The sequence below is a fragment of the Netta rufina genome (genome assembly GCF_964035555.1).
Source record: "Netta rufina genome assembly, chromosome: 15".
NCBI lineage: Eukaryota > Metazoa > Chordata > Aves > Anseriformes > Anatidae > Netta > Netta rufina.
In genome coordinates, this window is record NC_140138.1 from 7,112,608 (window position 1) to 7,127,228 (window position 14,621).

General features: G+C 62.4%; 3 protein-coding genes across 3 annotated transcripts; 2 read left to right on the forward strand and 1 right to left on the reverse strand.

The window, feature by feature from the left end:
• Positions 1 to 2,382: 2,382 nt before the first annotated feature.
• LOC311215207 (deoxyribonuclease-1-like 2) lies at positions 2,383 to 5,494 on the forward strand (the record flags this gene model as incomplete). Its single annotated transcript, XM_084296262.1, has 8 exons — positions 2,383 to 2,529; positions 2,817 to 2,905; positions 3,771 to 3,854; positions 3,997 to 4,097; positions 4,209 to 4,321; positions 4,461 to 4,615; positions 4,723 to 4,819; positions 5,444 to 5,494. 8 exons carry the CDS (start codon positions 2,383 to 2,385, stop codon positions 5,492 to 5,494), a joined length of 837 nt encoding a protein of 278 aa, XP_084152388.1.
• Positions 5,495 to 5,734: 240 nt separating this feature from the next.
• ECI1 (enoyl-CoA delta isomerase 1) lies at positions 5,735 to 12,046 on the reverse strand. The gene is made up of 7 exons (XM_084296366.1): positions 11,931 to 12,046; positions 11,351 to 11,479; positions 10,714 to 10,841; positions 9,950 to 10,096; positions 8,487 to 8,608; positions 7,929 to 8,107; positions 5,735 to 6,269 (listed from the first exon to the last, which is right to left on the reverse strand). The coding sequence occupies exons 1-7, from the start codon at positions 11,968 to 11,970 to the stop codon at positions 6,103 to 6,105; spliced, it is 912 nt and encodes a 303-aa protein (XP_084152492.1). The 5' UTR covers positions 11,971 to 12,046; the 3' UTR covers positions 5,735 to 6,102.
• A 693-nt stretch (positions 12,047 to 12,739) lies between these two features.
• Positions 12,740 to 14,357, forward strand: PTX4 (pentraxin 4; the record flags this gene model as incomplete). Its single annotated transcript, XM_084296156.1, has 3 exons — positions 12,740 to 12,868; positions 12,977 to 13,487; positions 13,723 to 14,357. The coding sequence occupies 3 exons, from the start codon at positions 12,740 to 12,742 to the stop codon at positions 14,355 to 14,357; spliced, it is 1,275 nt and encodes a 424-aa protein (XP_084152282.1).
• Between the last annotated feature and the right edge of the window lie 264 nt (positions 14,358 to 14,621).

Genomic DNA, 14,621 nt, shown 5'->3' on the forward strand with positions numbered 1-14,621 from the left:
CCTTGCCCCAGTCCCCTAGGGCTCATTTCCACGTTTCCACACCGAGTTTTGGGGGCACACCCCAGGGCATGAGGATGGTTGGCAAAGCAACCCCAGCTGGAGCATGGCGATGGGCTTGGTGGGTACTTGGGGTGCTGAGCTGCTTCGCCCCCATCTCTCCAGCCCCCAGCCTGAGCTTGGTGTCCCCCCGCAATGGGGCAGCCCCGGTATGGGGAGGCTGCAGCCGGGAATGTCCCTGGGACCTGGAGCCTCCCTGCTGCTGTCGAGAGCCCAGGAAATTTCCCTGCTGTGGGAAGAGCAGCTCCTGTCTGAGCAAGCAGCAAAGCAGGGTGTCGGGAAGGGCCTGGGAGGGTCCAGGCGGGATTCCTCCCCCTCGCTGAGTCGCGGGATGCCTCCAGCTCTTCTTCCAGCTCATGGGGCCGTGTCCTGCTGGAGCCCGCAGGGTGCCTGATGGGCTCCGGTGACGGTGGTGGGAGGTGGAGGATGTGAGTCAGCTCCCGGCGCAGTGCTGCGGTGCCCTCCCGGGGGTTTCGGTGCCTTCCCAGGGGTTTTGGTGCTCCTGGCACAGAGCCACCTTGTCCCGTTCTGCAGGAGCTCCGTGTGCTGGGAGCACGGGTCCCATCCCAGCGGGACACCCAGCCGAGGGGGGTTGACCCGTGGGGGGAAGCAGTGACCGTGTGCGTGCTGCCGATGGGGAACAGGACGCAGGAACCCCCCCAGGCTGGGCACGAGGTCTCTCTCCTCCTCCTGCAGGTGTGGGGGTCCCACCAGGTTGGTTGGCACCCGGAGAGCCCCTGTGTGTCCCGGCAGCACCTGCAGTGGGGCGCCAGGCTCCGAGGAGGATGCTGGAAGAGGAAATGCTTCTCCCAAAGGAACTGGGCCACTCACTGCCTGCAGGGATGGTGCAAAGCCCGAGCTGAGCAATCCTACAGGAATTCGTGGATGCGTTTGAGGACACCGGACTCACCCATGACTGGTCGGGAAGATGCTGCCCACTGCTGTGTGCCGGAGCCCAGCAAGCCCCACCATGAGGAACCGTCACCTCCCCAGCCCCGGCTGCCGGCCACGCACCTGCCCCGCCACCAGCACGCCCCAAAGCCCGGCTGCCTTGGGATGCCAGCCCAGCACCAGCACCGGGGCTCGGTCCCAGCCATGTCGCAGCTTCCCCAGTGGGATGGTGGCAGCACCACGTCCCGGGGCTGTTTGGGGTGGCTGATGGGGCAGGGGCTCACAGCTGGCCCCTCGCACGGAGGCTCGCAGTGGCGCCGATGGCTCAACTGGCTTGACCCGAACAACCCCACCATTTCCTCACGTCCCTTCTAATTACGTGTCTGAATCACCTGCATTAAAGCCATCACCCCCAGCCGCCCGCCCCACTGCTCGGCACCATGCTGGGGTGAGGAGCACTGCGAGCTGGGCACCCCCTGAGCCCCCTGTGCCCCCAGCCCCACCGCTGCCCCACCACCGCCGCTCCCCCCGGTGCCCTCCACGGCACTGAGCAGAGGCGCTGACGCCGGCCCCACCCTGCCCCTGTGCAGGTTTTGGTTTCCCAACGTGGGAAGGAGCCCAAACCTGTGCCAAAACACCCACGGGGGTGTCCGACTCATCCTGCTTTCCCAGCACCTCCACTGGGAATAAAACAGCCCTCCTGCCGCCGGGAGGGCAGAGGTGCTGCGCGCTTGGCACAGGTAAGGATGGAGCTGGGGCTTGGTGCCTCTCGCGGCCGTGGTGCGATGGGCTGGGAGCTGGGGCAGCCCCATGGGGTGGGCAATGGTTTGGCCATGGAACTGGAGGGACTGGGATGGCTGGAACTGGGATTTGCTTCGCTTTCCGAGAGCGTCGAGTGGTGCAATTCCAGGGCAGAAAGCTCCCAGCTTTGGGGAGCACCAGGGCAGAGGGGATGAAGGGGGACCGTGGCCACGTTTAAGGATGCAGAACAGCAGAGCAGAGTCAAGAGGGGACTGTGAGCAAACTGGAGGATGCAAACCAGCCTGGGGAGCGTGCAGTCAGAGCAGGACAGCCCCATGGGGAGAGGAGCCAGGAGCTAGGTGATCCCAGGGCTCGCAGGCGATGGGCAGAGGCGCTTCCCAGCTGATTCACCGTGGCAGGACAGGCTTCTTCTTCCTCTGGGACTGGTGACCCAGCAGACAGCCCGGGCTAGCTGCACAGGCTGCCCCAGGCAGCACGGCCAGATCCAGCTCTTCTGCCCCAGCCGAGCACAGCAGAGCGGTGTCAGTCCTCCGTGGGCTGTGGCATGGCACATAGGAAGGACCTAAATGGATTTCTTCACTCTATCCCCAAATATGAAGCATATTCCCAAGCCCAGAGCAAACCCTGGCTCCCATCGCTGCTTCCCTGCGGCTCAGCATCCCTCCCAGCAGGATGGGGACCGTGGTGCTGGCACTGTCCCTGCTGGCCGTGGCTCTCGTGTGCCCAGCCACCGCCACGCTGCGCATCGGTGCCTTCAACATCCAGGCGTTTGGGGACAGCAAGATGTCTGATGAGGCCGTGGCGGGCATCATCGTCAACGTGAGTACTGCTGGTGCTGCACGGGGACGGGCTGTGTGCATGGAGCCAAAATACAGCTCCTGTGCCAGGGACATGGCTGTGGCTGGACATCTTCACAGTGCCAGGGATGTCCTGGTTTCGTGGAGGGCAACGTGGGTCATGTCAGGGACACGCTGTGTTCTCGCTGAGCCTCTTTGGGGACATCTGCCTCGGCACTGAGGGATGTGTGGGTCACCCCAGTGCTGCCGTGGGGTCCCTGCTCACCACCCCAGCACCCTGAGCCATTGCCATTGCTCCCGTCCCCGCAGGTCCTGCGCCGCTACGACATGGTGCTGGTGCAGGAGGTGCGCGACTCCGACCTCAGCGCCGTCACCGAGCTCATGGAGCAGCTCAACAGGTACCGGCAGGGCCGGGGCTGGGTCCACCGGGCAGCAAAATGCTGGTGTTAGGCAGGGAAAGCAAGGCGTTTGTTTGCAGAAAGGGGAATAAGGAAAATGCTGGAGCTTTGTGAAATAACAGCCTGGAGCTCGCTGGGCACTGTGCCGGAGCTTTGAGCAGCCGCTGTGGATGAGACAGGGGGAAACGGGGTGCAAGTGCTGCAAAACCCTGGTGGAAGCTGAAATCACACCCGAATGCAGGAGACAGAAAGGAACTAAAACTGTCACACCGGGTCTGAAAAATGCAACAGGACAGGGCAAAGCCGAGGCTGGGGATGAAGGCGTGGGGGTGAAGGGCGCGCGGTGGGACCGGGGCTCTCTGGGGGCTCTGCGTGGCCAAACCTGACAAATCCGCGGGGCGGCAGAGGTGGCTGTGCCATGGGCACAAAGCTGCAGGTAGCCCAGGCTGCCACGGGCATGCAGGGGACCCAGTTCTGGGCGAGGGCCGGGGCGGAGGCCCCTGTGCAGGTACGCCCGGCCCCGATCCCCCCTCGGGCATCACCACAAAGCCACCGCGGCAGCGAGGGTGACGCCGGGCCCTGCGGCAGCCAATTAACCTCATTTAACTAGGATGCAAATGATGACGGGGAGCATCCCCGCAGAGCAATGGGAGGCAGGGACCAGCCCCGCGTCCTGCCGGGGCGTGGGGAGGATGGAGCCCGTGGCCAGCTGGGGGTCACCACGGGGCACTGGGGCAGCCGGTGGCTCACGGTGCCCCCCACGGCATGGCTGTGGTGCCCCTGGGGCCAGCAGAGCCAGGGCCACCCCAGGGCTGTGCCAGCACCGTGACAGCCACGTCACCGTCTGTCCTTTGCATCTCTGCAGCGTGTCTTCAGCCCCGTACGACTACGAGATCAGCGGGCCCCTGGGACGGGAGAACTACAAGGAGATGTACCTCTTCATCTACAGGTAACGGGGTGGGCACGCTGCTGTCCCACCTCAGGTGCCGCGGAGGGGACACCGGGGCCAGGATGGCCCTGCTGGGGCTCAGAACACCAAAGCCACCACGGCAGGGCCAAGCCCCAGCGTCACTGTCCCCTTGGTCCCGCAGGACGGACGTTGTGTCAGTGGTGGACACCTACCAGTACGAGGACCCGCAGGACATCTTCAGCAGGGAGCCCTTCATCCTGAGGGTCTCAGCGCCCCGCACCAGTAAGTGCTGGGAAGGCGGGGACAGTCCCCAGCCCCTTTCAGGGTCAGGATGCACAGGGGGGTGTCCGTGGGGCTGTGGCCATGTGGGCTCACACGTCCCTCTCCCCGCAGAGGCAGGGGAGTTTGTGATGGTGCCGCTGCACTCGGCCCCGCACGATGCTGCCGCTGAGATCGACGCGCTCTACGACGTCTACCTGGCCGTGGTCAACAAGTGGGGGACCGATGTGAGTACCCCTGGCAGCACCGCGCCCTGGGCACAGGTCCCTGCTCCCAGATGAGCACGGTGGCTGGCTTGGGGGCTGGGACGGTTGGTTTTGGGGCAGAGGCAGCCCCCCCATCAGCCCCGTGCCCCCCTTCCTGCAGAACATCGTGTTCCTGGGGGACTTCAACGCCGACTGCGCCTACGTCAAGCCGAGCGACTGGGCCTCCATCCGCCTGCGCACCAGCGACGTCTTCAAGTGGCTGATCCCCGACAGCTCCGACACCACCGTGGGCAAGTCGGACTGCGCCTACGACAGGTCAGCACCGCCACCACCGTGGTCCCTGTGGCCCCGGGGCCCCCCTGCTCATCCCACCCTGCTGGCAGGGGCAGGAGCAGCACCCATGGCTTGTTCCTCCCTCACAGGATCGTGGTGTGCGGTGCCAAGCTGAAGAGGAGCATCGTGCCGAACTCAGCCACGGTTTACAATTTCCAGCGTGCTTTCCAGCTGGAGCAGGAGGAGGTGAGTGGGGATCACGAAGAGGGGCTCAGGGTGTCTTTGTTGCACCCGGAGCTGCCCAGGGCGGTGAAGCCAAGATGCCCCAGGCAGCTCCGGGTGCAGCAAAGACGTCCTGACACCACGGGGCTGCCAGCGTTTGCTCAGGATTAGGCAGCCCAGCTGCAGCAAGGTAGTTGCTACATTTGAGTGTCAGCTCAAATATGGGTTTAAAGCAGCCTCGGCAGCAGCCCAAGGTGACTATGGCCACGGCACCTGTGTCCCTGCCCCGTGCCAGGCTGTGGGGACACCAGCAGACACACGCAGCCCCTCTCACTCCCCTCCCGGGGCACAGCAGCCACCCACATCCAGCCAACGTGGAGCCCTGGGTGCTGGGGGACCCACGGGTGGAAACAAGAGTGGGAATTTGGGGTTGTTGCCTGTCCCTGCGGTGAAGAGATGAGCATTTTGGTGGCCTTTCACGGGCAGGAGAGGGCATGGCAGGGGCGGGACCTCACAGCTCCAGGGCTGGGGTTATCCTGTCCCCCACCAGCAGGCAGAAGGGTCTCACACAGCAGTGAGAGCTGCCCCACCAGCACCATGAGGGGTCAGGGCTGGCGTTACACCTCCCCACCTCTCACCCTCCTGCAGGCCCTGGCAGTCAGCGACCACTACCCCGTCGAGGTGAAGCTGACGGCTTGAGCTCCTCCTGCGGCCGCAGCCCACGATCCAGCTCCAGCTCCCAGGACCTCCCCCAGGAAGGCGCTCTGCAGCCCCATCCACGAGCCCTGCACGGGGGCTGCTCCCGAGCACGGTCTGCAGAAGGCTGACAGCCAGGCCCTGGGGCTCCCAGCACAGCCCCCCCGGTCCACCAGGGGCCAAGAAGGAAGCCAGGAAGGACTGCAGACAGGCTCAGGAACAAAGCACCCACCCCTACCTCATCAAAGACTTTATTGACAAATTTCACTTTCACAATTAGCTGTTGGGACAGGAGGGAGGACGGCCAAGGACCCTTGGCCAAGGAACCTGGGCCAAGGACCCAGGCTGAGGCTGCGGTGCTGTCAAGACTCTCCCTGCCTGTTCCTTGGGTGAGCTGAGCAAGCAGCTCTCCCTGCTCTCGGGAAGGCAGCAGTGGTGTCAGGCACTCTATGGGGACTACCGGGAAGGGTCGGTTGGGGCAGCCACAGGAGCAGGCAGCACATCACCAGGCGCTGACACTGCAGACGGCTTCAGCATGGAAGTCTACAGCTACTGCAGTGCTTTGGAGGGTCATGAACGCTCCTGGGACTGAGCCCCAGCTGGCTGGCTCCTCAGCTCTTCTTCTTCTTCAGCATCTCCATGTACATGCGGAGGGACTTCTGGATGGACTCTTTGGAGATGAAGCTGATGAAGTTCTGAACGTCTTCTTCCCGGTGAGCTACCAGGCGGTCCAGCACTGCCTTCCTCATCATGGTCTTGGTGAGCTGACGGGCATGGTCTGTGGAGAGGAGAGCGAGGCTGGGGGGCACGCACGGCCCCCAGTGTTACCAACCACCTCTCGGCCCCTGTCACCACGGGCTGGGACCTCCAAAGCAGAGGCAGCGCACACCGAAGGGCTGGCGGGGTCTTTAAACCAGCAGGGAAAGGTGTAAGAACAACCTGCCTGGAAGCTGAACTGGAAACATTCTCATGCAATAAATTGTGAACTCTATCCCTTGGTGGGGAAATGGCTGATCTACTGAGAGAAATTACAGAGCGAGTTGTGCACTCTCCCTCTCTTTGCGCCCTCTAGAGCCCAGCCTGCACCCAAATTCCAGTCGCTGGGCTCAGGACAGCAGAAACTGAACAAAATCCTGTTACCTCAAACTGCTCTGGCTCCAAGCTCTCCCAGCCCAGACCCCTTTGACCTCTGGCAAGACATTCTGTTCATGCCAAGCATGCCATAAAAAGCCAGCAGCATCGTCCCCACCAGCTGCAGGCTCTGGGCTGCGATCCCTGCTCCAGCCTGCACAGTTCAGCAGGGGTATGGGGATGCTGCTGGAGCAGTGCTGGGTGCTGGAGCCAAGGCCTCGAGCACACATCCATCTGCTCACGCACTGTGTGTAACAATGCAGACACAAATCTGTCACACTGCACGAGTTGCAAACATGTTGCACATGTTGCAAACATGAGTGTGGCAACAGGAACCGTGAAACGAGGGTGAAATCCCACATACTGAGAACCCAAAATGGCTTTAGCAGCTTCGTGGGTCTCTTCACCCAGACAAACTCTTGTTGGCTCTGACTTTGGGCTCTGCAGAAGGACCTGCATGGTGCTTCCTGCAAGCCACGAGAGAGCACAGCAGGGACGTGCTCCCCAGTCTCAGGGGCTGAGGACCAACTGGTTTCACCCTAACACCAAGACAGCAGGGCCAGAGAGATGCTTAGGCACTCTCTTCCAAAACCAGGACACTTAAGTGACAGTCCTGGGACCTGCCCATTTCTGCCCAGTTCCATTCGGATTTCTATAGAATGAACTGCCAAGGGTGATACGTAGCTGCACCCAACTGCAGCACCTCAGAGGAGGCACACAATGGGATAAAACAAACCTAACTGTGGCCTGTGGAGAGCCCTCTCCTGGCCCAGGAGCCATGGAGCAGCCCACACGTGCACGTGGTGTTTGCATTCGCTGTCTGCCCTAACGCCCCCAGCTCCACCTCAGCTGCGGGAGCGCTCAGATCCACACCGCTCCTCTGAAGGGCAGGCTGGCAGCCACCCAGGCACCCCCACTCTTTTCCCTCAGCTCTGCAGGATTTTCCTCTCCCTCCAGCAGAGCAGGATTAGCTCACACGCTGGGTTAACACCCCCGCTGACAAACACAGGGATCCAGCCTGAATCTGCAGCTCAGGAACCTCTGGATCAACTCAGCAGTGCTGGCACAGCGAGCTGAGCTGGAGGCAAGTGCCCTGCGCACCCAGCAGACCGTCCTGCTGTGTGGCAAGCACATCCCTGACAGCCCAAGGCTGCTTGGGCTGCTTTGCTGAGCTTTCCTACCTCCCAGCCACGTACACCTCCAGTTCCAACAGATACGTAGCTCCCAGCCTCAATGCCTGGCCCTCCCACACAGGTCAAATCCCTACTTCTGCGTTCGGTCACTGCCCAGGAGGTGCCTCCCTTACCGGGAAGGGCCAGCCACTGCTGCATAACAGCCGTGGCCCTGTCCTTCAGCTTCTCCTCTGGCACCAGCTCGTCCACGAGGCCAATCCTGTGGGCCTCAGGTGCAGAGTGGAGGGAGCCCAGCTGGAGGGAGCTTTCAGCAACTCGGTGTCCCACAACGTTGACAAAGGTGTCCTTAAACCTAGAAGAGATGGGAGGAAAAGCTTTGCAGGTACACGCCCTGTAGCCACAGGGAAGCGTACTCCCAGTCCGAGTGTGACCACAGAGATCTCCCAGCACTGGTTTTAGAGCTGACCGAGGAGTCAGGACTGAGATCCTTGCAGGTGGAGGCTGCAAACAGGGTGTCAGAACGTCCCACAGCCTGAAAACTTCTCGGATACTTACAGGACAGGACAAAGAACTGAGGTACCGCACGGGCTGCAGCTGCAACTACCTGAACACTCTGTTGGGAAGGACACACAGAACTACATCTCAGTGGCCAGTTAAAGCTTATTAAAAAACCCTGTGAACTCTTTTTGGAGACCTACTCATGACAATAGAAGCGAAAGACACTGGCCTACCAGAAGGGAGCCACAATGCCCAGCTGGGCTTCGTTCAGGCCAATGCTGAATTTGGGGTTCTCTGCCATGATTCTGTAGTCACACGTCAAGGCAATGAGGCAGCCTCCGGCCGGACTGGACCCCTGGCAAGGAGAAGGAAGGAGTGAGTCTAGGTCAGCCCCTGTGCTCTAGCTACAAATGTCTGCATGCCCTTTTTCTCCAGAACAGTGACAGAGCTGCCATGTCCAGAGCAGATGTTCCCCTCTCCCCAAGATTCCAGCCACCTGATTTAAAACAGCCACTAGAGAAAATTTCTGATATGCTTACCAGAATTTTTTTTTTTTTCTTTCTCCCTAACGCTGTTTCTTGCATTCCACAGCCTGGAAATCTAATTAACTGATCTATTCCCACTGAGTTTTGCTCTTCAGTTTACAGACTCCTGCAGAGAAAGTGTTACTTCCACTTGCAAACACTGCAGTGGAAATGTCGTATGGCATTTTCTTATGATTTTGTAACTCTCAACGCCACAGAAATGTTTCTGTGCAAGGTCTTTGTAACACCATCCATCTATAAAGCTTCCATTTCAGCCGTGACTCAGGGATGGCTTAGCCCTGCATAGGATGCCTGTGGGATGCTGGTCAGAGACCCAGCCACCTTCAAAGGCAGCCTGCTGGCAGACAGAACCACGAGCTGCCAAAGCACTCGTGGTTTTCACTGCACTGAAAAAAGCACTGAAAGAAGCACTCAGTGATTTTCACTGCACTGAAAAATGGAAACAAAGCGTGTGGGTAATGTGTCCATGGAGCACTTCCCTGCAGGCCAAGAGCTATCGCTGGAGGAGCAAAAGCCAGTGAAAAAAGGACTAACGACATACTCCACCACCCAGGGTCCAAAGCATCACTGCCCAAAGGGTAATTCTCTGCACCACTGCACAGCTCCCTCCCCATCTCCTCCCCTCCAGCTATCAAAGCAGCACAACAGCCAAACAACCCTGGGCAACTCCGACGAGTCTCTTTTGAGAGAAAGCAGATGGTGTGCACGTGACAGGCGTCCTTTGGACTCCTCCTGCCCTGACTGCTGGGCCCCTCTGGTTCTCACCCGCCCCTGATGCCCCCCTGGGCTTTACCACTGGCCTACAGCCCTCCTCCTGGCTCTCACACGCAGGACGGGCTTCCAGATGGGTTCCTGGGGCCGGGAATGGCTCTTGCTGCAAGAAGCACTGCTGTGCCAAGGACATCGGGGTCCGAGCCCCCCAGACATGAGTGCTGTGCAAGCTCTCCAACACCACCGAGGCGCTGCTACACACGCAGCGTACCCAGAGCCAAACCTACCGACACGTCCTGCCAGTATCCCAGGCATCCCAACGCTGTGTTTCAGCACTGGCAAGCCTGATTTTTTGGCTGTCCCTGCCTACACCCCACAAACAAGCCCAGCAAGTGACAGGCCACGCGGGGTGGCTGGGAAGGCAGATGTAAAGGACTTGCATTGACTGCAGCCACCGTCACCATGTTGGAGCTGTACAGCCGGAGCCACATCTCCTGCACGGCCCTCCAGAACTCAGCGTAGTGCTCCGTGCTCTTCCCACACATCTCGGTGATGTCCAGGCCGGAGGAGAAGATTTTGGGGACAGCCTGAAAGCAGGAAAACACAAACAGGACCAAGATTAGCATTTAACCCTCTATACCCTGGCAGCCTGTGGAAGGGGGATGCTCTAGTTAAACCTAACAGGGCCTTTCGAGGTACTGAAACAATCTCCCCAATGCTCCTGTGGCCTGGAGCACCACCACATCCTGCAGGGCTGGGATTCTTTGCTTGCACCAAGATTTTTCATCATCCAAGCCCCGGTGTGGGTCCAACAGCCACGCAGCACAAAATTTGCCCCATCCCATTCCCAGGCATGACCTCGTACCCACAGCACATCTGAAAATACGTTCTGGCTTCCCCGGCACCCTCTGGGCAGCTCAAGAGATCTCAGAGGATTTGTCACGTTTGCAGATTAGCAGGTTTGACTTTAATGCCAAACGACAACACTTTGTTGTTATTCTTGCAGGAGAAAAGGCCGCAGAGGAAAGACCCGCTGGCCTTTCAAGCATCCCTTGCCCCTGCTCCCAGAGCCGATTAAAGCTGCTTCCTGCTCCTCCAATGCCAGGGACCAGGGAGCCAGGAGGCCAACCACGAGCAAGGGAAGGGCACCCGTGGCTGCCAAGTTGCCCTGCAGCTCGCACTGCAATCGCGGGGCAGCACGTACGGATGTGAGGATCACGCCCCGACAGGCCCGGTCGTTCTCCAGCTTCTCCAGGCTTATGCAAAACTCGGTGAGGAAGTCCAGGCTGAGGCTGTTCACCGGAGGGCTCTTAAACTTCATCGTAGCTACACCTGTGCCATGGTAAACACAGAGACATCAGAAACCCCTTGCCACGGCGGCACACACCACACGTTCACCTGTCTTGCCCGAGACAGGTGCTTCACCTGCCTTCCTGCTTTCCCACTTTACCCAGCCCCTACCTTTTCAACCCTCTTCTCTACAAAGCCCCCATAGCCCTGGGGCCAAGGGCAGGGCCTCTGCCTGTACCCAGATCTGCCCGCGAGCCCAGCTCAGCCGGCGTTAGCCCGCAGCTGTCCCCGTGGTGGCCATGCCATGCATCCCAAGCCAGCCACCTACCTTCAGGGTGTCCCCACCGTGCTGCTCCCTCCTCCTCTGCTCACGAGGACGAGGCCAGGCCACCGGGGGGACAATGTTTGGGCACGGGACCCCACGGCAGGCATCCCACAGTGTCACCCGGGGGGCTGTGGGGGGCTCCCGGCCGCACCGAGCACCCACCACCCGTGACACCCCCGTCCCCAGTCCTGCTCCCCACGGTGCTGCCCGGTGCCACGAGCCGTACCTGCGCTCTCGTCCAGCTCCACCAGGACCTTGTTGTTGCTGAAGGCGCGGCGCTGGGCGGGCAGGGGGCTGGGGGGCAGCCGGGGGGCTCTGCCCCATGCCTGGGGCCACGCACTGAGGGGCAGCACGCCTGGGGGTGGCGGGGTGGTGAGGTGAGGGGGGGCTGCACCCCATGGAGCTGCTGCTTGGGGGGGCACCGGGACACCGAGAGTGGTGGCGGGGTGGCACCGGGAGGGGGACATGGGGGGTATGGGGACATGGGGTACAGGGATGGGGGGATATGGGGAGGGTGGGGGGCACAGGGTACGGGGATATGGGGGATATGGGGGACACGGGGGGCGTGTGGGGCACGGGGATATGGGGGGTACGGGGATATGGGTACCGGGATATGGGGGGAGCGTGGGGGACACGGGGGGACACGGGGGGTGTAGGGGACACCGGGGTCACGGGGAGCCGGGGTGGGGACACCACGACGCGCAGAGGGTGGGGTGAAGGGGATCCCCGGGGGGCTGTGGCGAGGCCGCCCCCACCCCACCCCCGCGGGCAGGCCCCGTCCCGTTCCGCCCCGCTCCGCCCCGCACCTGTCCGCGCCATGCAGCGGGCGAGGGCCGGAGCCGCCATTTCCAGCCGGAGGGTCAAGGGGACGCGGCGGGGCCTGGGGGTGGGCCCGCCCCCTCCGGTAAACCACGCCCCCTTGTTGTTAAAACCACGCCCCCTTGTTGTTAAAACCACGCCCAGTGCCGTTAAGCCACGCCCCCTGCTCAGGGCAGAGCTCATTGCTCTCTGCTCTACCTGAGGGGACGGGTGGGGGGCTGGGGGCGGCCTCTGCTCACAGGGAGCCAGTGATGGGAACAGAGGGAACGGCCTCCAGCTGCACCAGGGGAGGTTCAGGTTGAAATGAGGAGACATTGCTGCTCAGAAAGAGCAGGCAGGCACTGGGACGGGTTGCCCAGGGAGGTGGCGGAGTCACTGTCCCTGGGGGTGTTCAAGGAGAGGTTGGACGTGGTGCTTAGGGACGTGGGTTAGTGGGTGATAGTGGTGGTACGGGGATGGTTGGACCAGATGATCTTGGAGAGCTTTCCCAACCTTCATGACTGTGATTCTATGATTCCATGATCTTGCACCACCCTGCACCATCCTGTCCTGTCTTGCACTGCCCCGCTCTGTCCTGTCCTGCATTGCCCTGCCGGCCCTGCCCCGCTCCGATTCTCCCACCGGGACAGCCGTGCCGGGGCAGCTGGCAGGGAGCAGCTCCCGGGGCTGGCCTCGGCAGCAGCTGGGCCACGCCAGCACTGCCTGTGAACCTCATCATCAGCTGCCCCGGGGAACAGTGCGGGGGCCAAGTCTGGGGCCAGCCGTGCTGTGTGGGCAGACGGTGTCCGGCAGCAGCATGGCGGGGACGGTGCTGCCCCTCTGCCTGCTCCTGCTCCTGCTCCTCCAGGGTGGCTGGCCCGAGACACCGGGACCTGCAGCCCGCGCTGGCCCCGTGCTCCGGCGGCTGCGGGTGCTGGAGGAGCAGGTGGGTGCGGGGGGGCTGCGGCATCGTGGGTCCCTGGGGGAGGAAGCCCCAGCAGGATGGACGTGGGCTCATCCAGCAGGGTGGCTGCTTCACCCTGCTCCCTTGCAGTTTCGCCGTTTCCAGGAGGTGACGCTGAGCCATCTCCAGAGCATCGCCAGGAACTACAACATCTCCTACAACATCGACAGGCGGTTTCAGGTGCTGGCAGAGCAGGCGGAGGCGGCCGACGCAGCCCGGGCCATCCTGGGTGCTGAGCTGGCCCGCCTGGCTGCTGCCAGCCGGCGGCTGCACCGCAGGGTGAAGCGGCTGGAGGGGGCGGTGGGTGCCCTGACCCCCCAGCACCACCTCCTCACTCGCCCTGAGGCTGGTGCTGAGCCACACAGCCTGTGGGACACGGTCCACACCCAGCAAGAGCCACGGGGCTCCGTGCCCTCCAGCACTGCCAGCCCTCGGCCCCTGAAGGTGAGGCAGCAGCCACAGGAGGAAGCGCACCGGCTGCTGGTGGAGACTGGGACCACTGGGATGCCCATGGAGGACACGGAGCCCCTTTGTGACGCCCAGGCTGTCACAGCGGCGCTGTCTGCCATGGCCACTGGCCCCCAGGAGCAGCTGGGGACAGGTAGGTGCTGGCCCCAGAGGCTTGGCTGGGGGAGAGTGTGTGTGTGTGTGTGTGGGGGGGGGTGTTCAAGCCCCAGTGCTGGCAGGAGGCAGAGCTCTGCGCCCTTTAGCTGAATTTTAAAACAGGACTGCACTCAGATCCTGCAGCGGGAGTTACAGAGGTTGCATGGCCCCTGCCGGAGCACCAGGGACATTCATCCTTGCAGCCCTGGCTGAGCGCTGCTCTCCCTCCCCAGCCTGCGGCGTGGGCTCCGTGCTGCTCTTCCCCAGTGCCTCCTCCAGCAGCGCGGCCATCCTGCGGCCAGGGCTCCACGCGGGGCTGTGGGCGCTGTCGCTCTGCACCTGGGTGCTCACCCCAGCCCCCCGCCTCGGCACTGTCCTGTCCTATGCCAGCGAGGATGGGGACAGCAAGGTGGCTGTGCACGGCCAGGACAAGGACCCTGGATCCATGCGTTTCGTCATCGGGGACACGGTGTTTCGGGAGCTCCCGGTGACACCGCTCCTGGATGGCAAATGGCACCACCTCTGCCTCATCTGGTCCTCCCGCTGGGGCCAGTACCGCTTCTACGTGGACAGGAGGCTGCTGGCCGCTGGCTCTGGCTTCCAGCAGGGCTATGAAATTCCCGCTGGCGGCTCGCTGGTGCTAGGCCAGCTGTGGGGCCACATCAGAGCGGGATTCAGCCCCACGGGAGCCTTTGTGGGCCGGCTGGCTGGCTTGGCCCTCTGGAGCCGGGCTCTCCTGCCCGGGGAGGTGGCCAGCATGGCAACTGGCCGGGGGCTGCCCCGCAGGCCCCTCCTGACGCTGGCCAATGCCTCCCTGCAGGGTGAGGTGCAGAGGGTGGCGTGCACCTGCCTCGAGCACTGCCCGTGATGAACCCGGCAGCTCTCTGGGTGCTGGGCCACCAGGCAGCGGGCAGTCTCGTGTTGTATCCCCTGAGAAGTTGCGGGCTGGTTTGGGGTGCTGGGGGCACCAGGCAGAGGTACCCCCGCACCCCTTCCCTCCCTGCTCGCTGCCTGCAGAGCTGCTGCCCCGGGCAGGGCACGCCACCAGCCCCAGGGCACGGCGCGTGCTGAGGCAGGGCATGAGAGCTGGGCAGCCAGGAAATGCAGAATCCCATTTTTAGGAGTCCTCTTC

What these genes read in the sequence shown, in the direction of transcription:
- ECI1 (XM_084296366.1), bottom strand. Translation starts at nt 11,970, where the DNA reads ATGGCGGCTCCGGCCCTCGCCCGCTGCATGGCGCGGACAG. An exon ending in CCGCTGCATGGCGCGGACAG is followed by an intron (nt 11,480 to 11,930) that starts GTGCGGGGCGGA and finishes CGCCACCCCCAG; the next exon opens with GCGTGCTGCCCCTCAGTGCG. An exon ending in GGCATTGTGGCTCCCTTCTG is followed by an intron (nt 8,108 to 8,486) that starts GTAGGCCAGTGT and finishes CATCTCTTCTAG; the next exon opens with GTTTAAGGACACCTTTGTCA.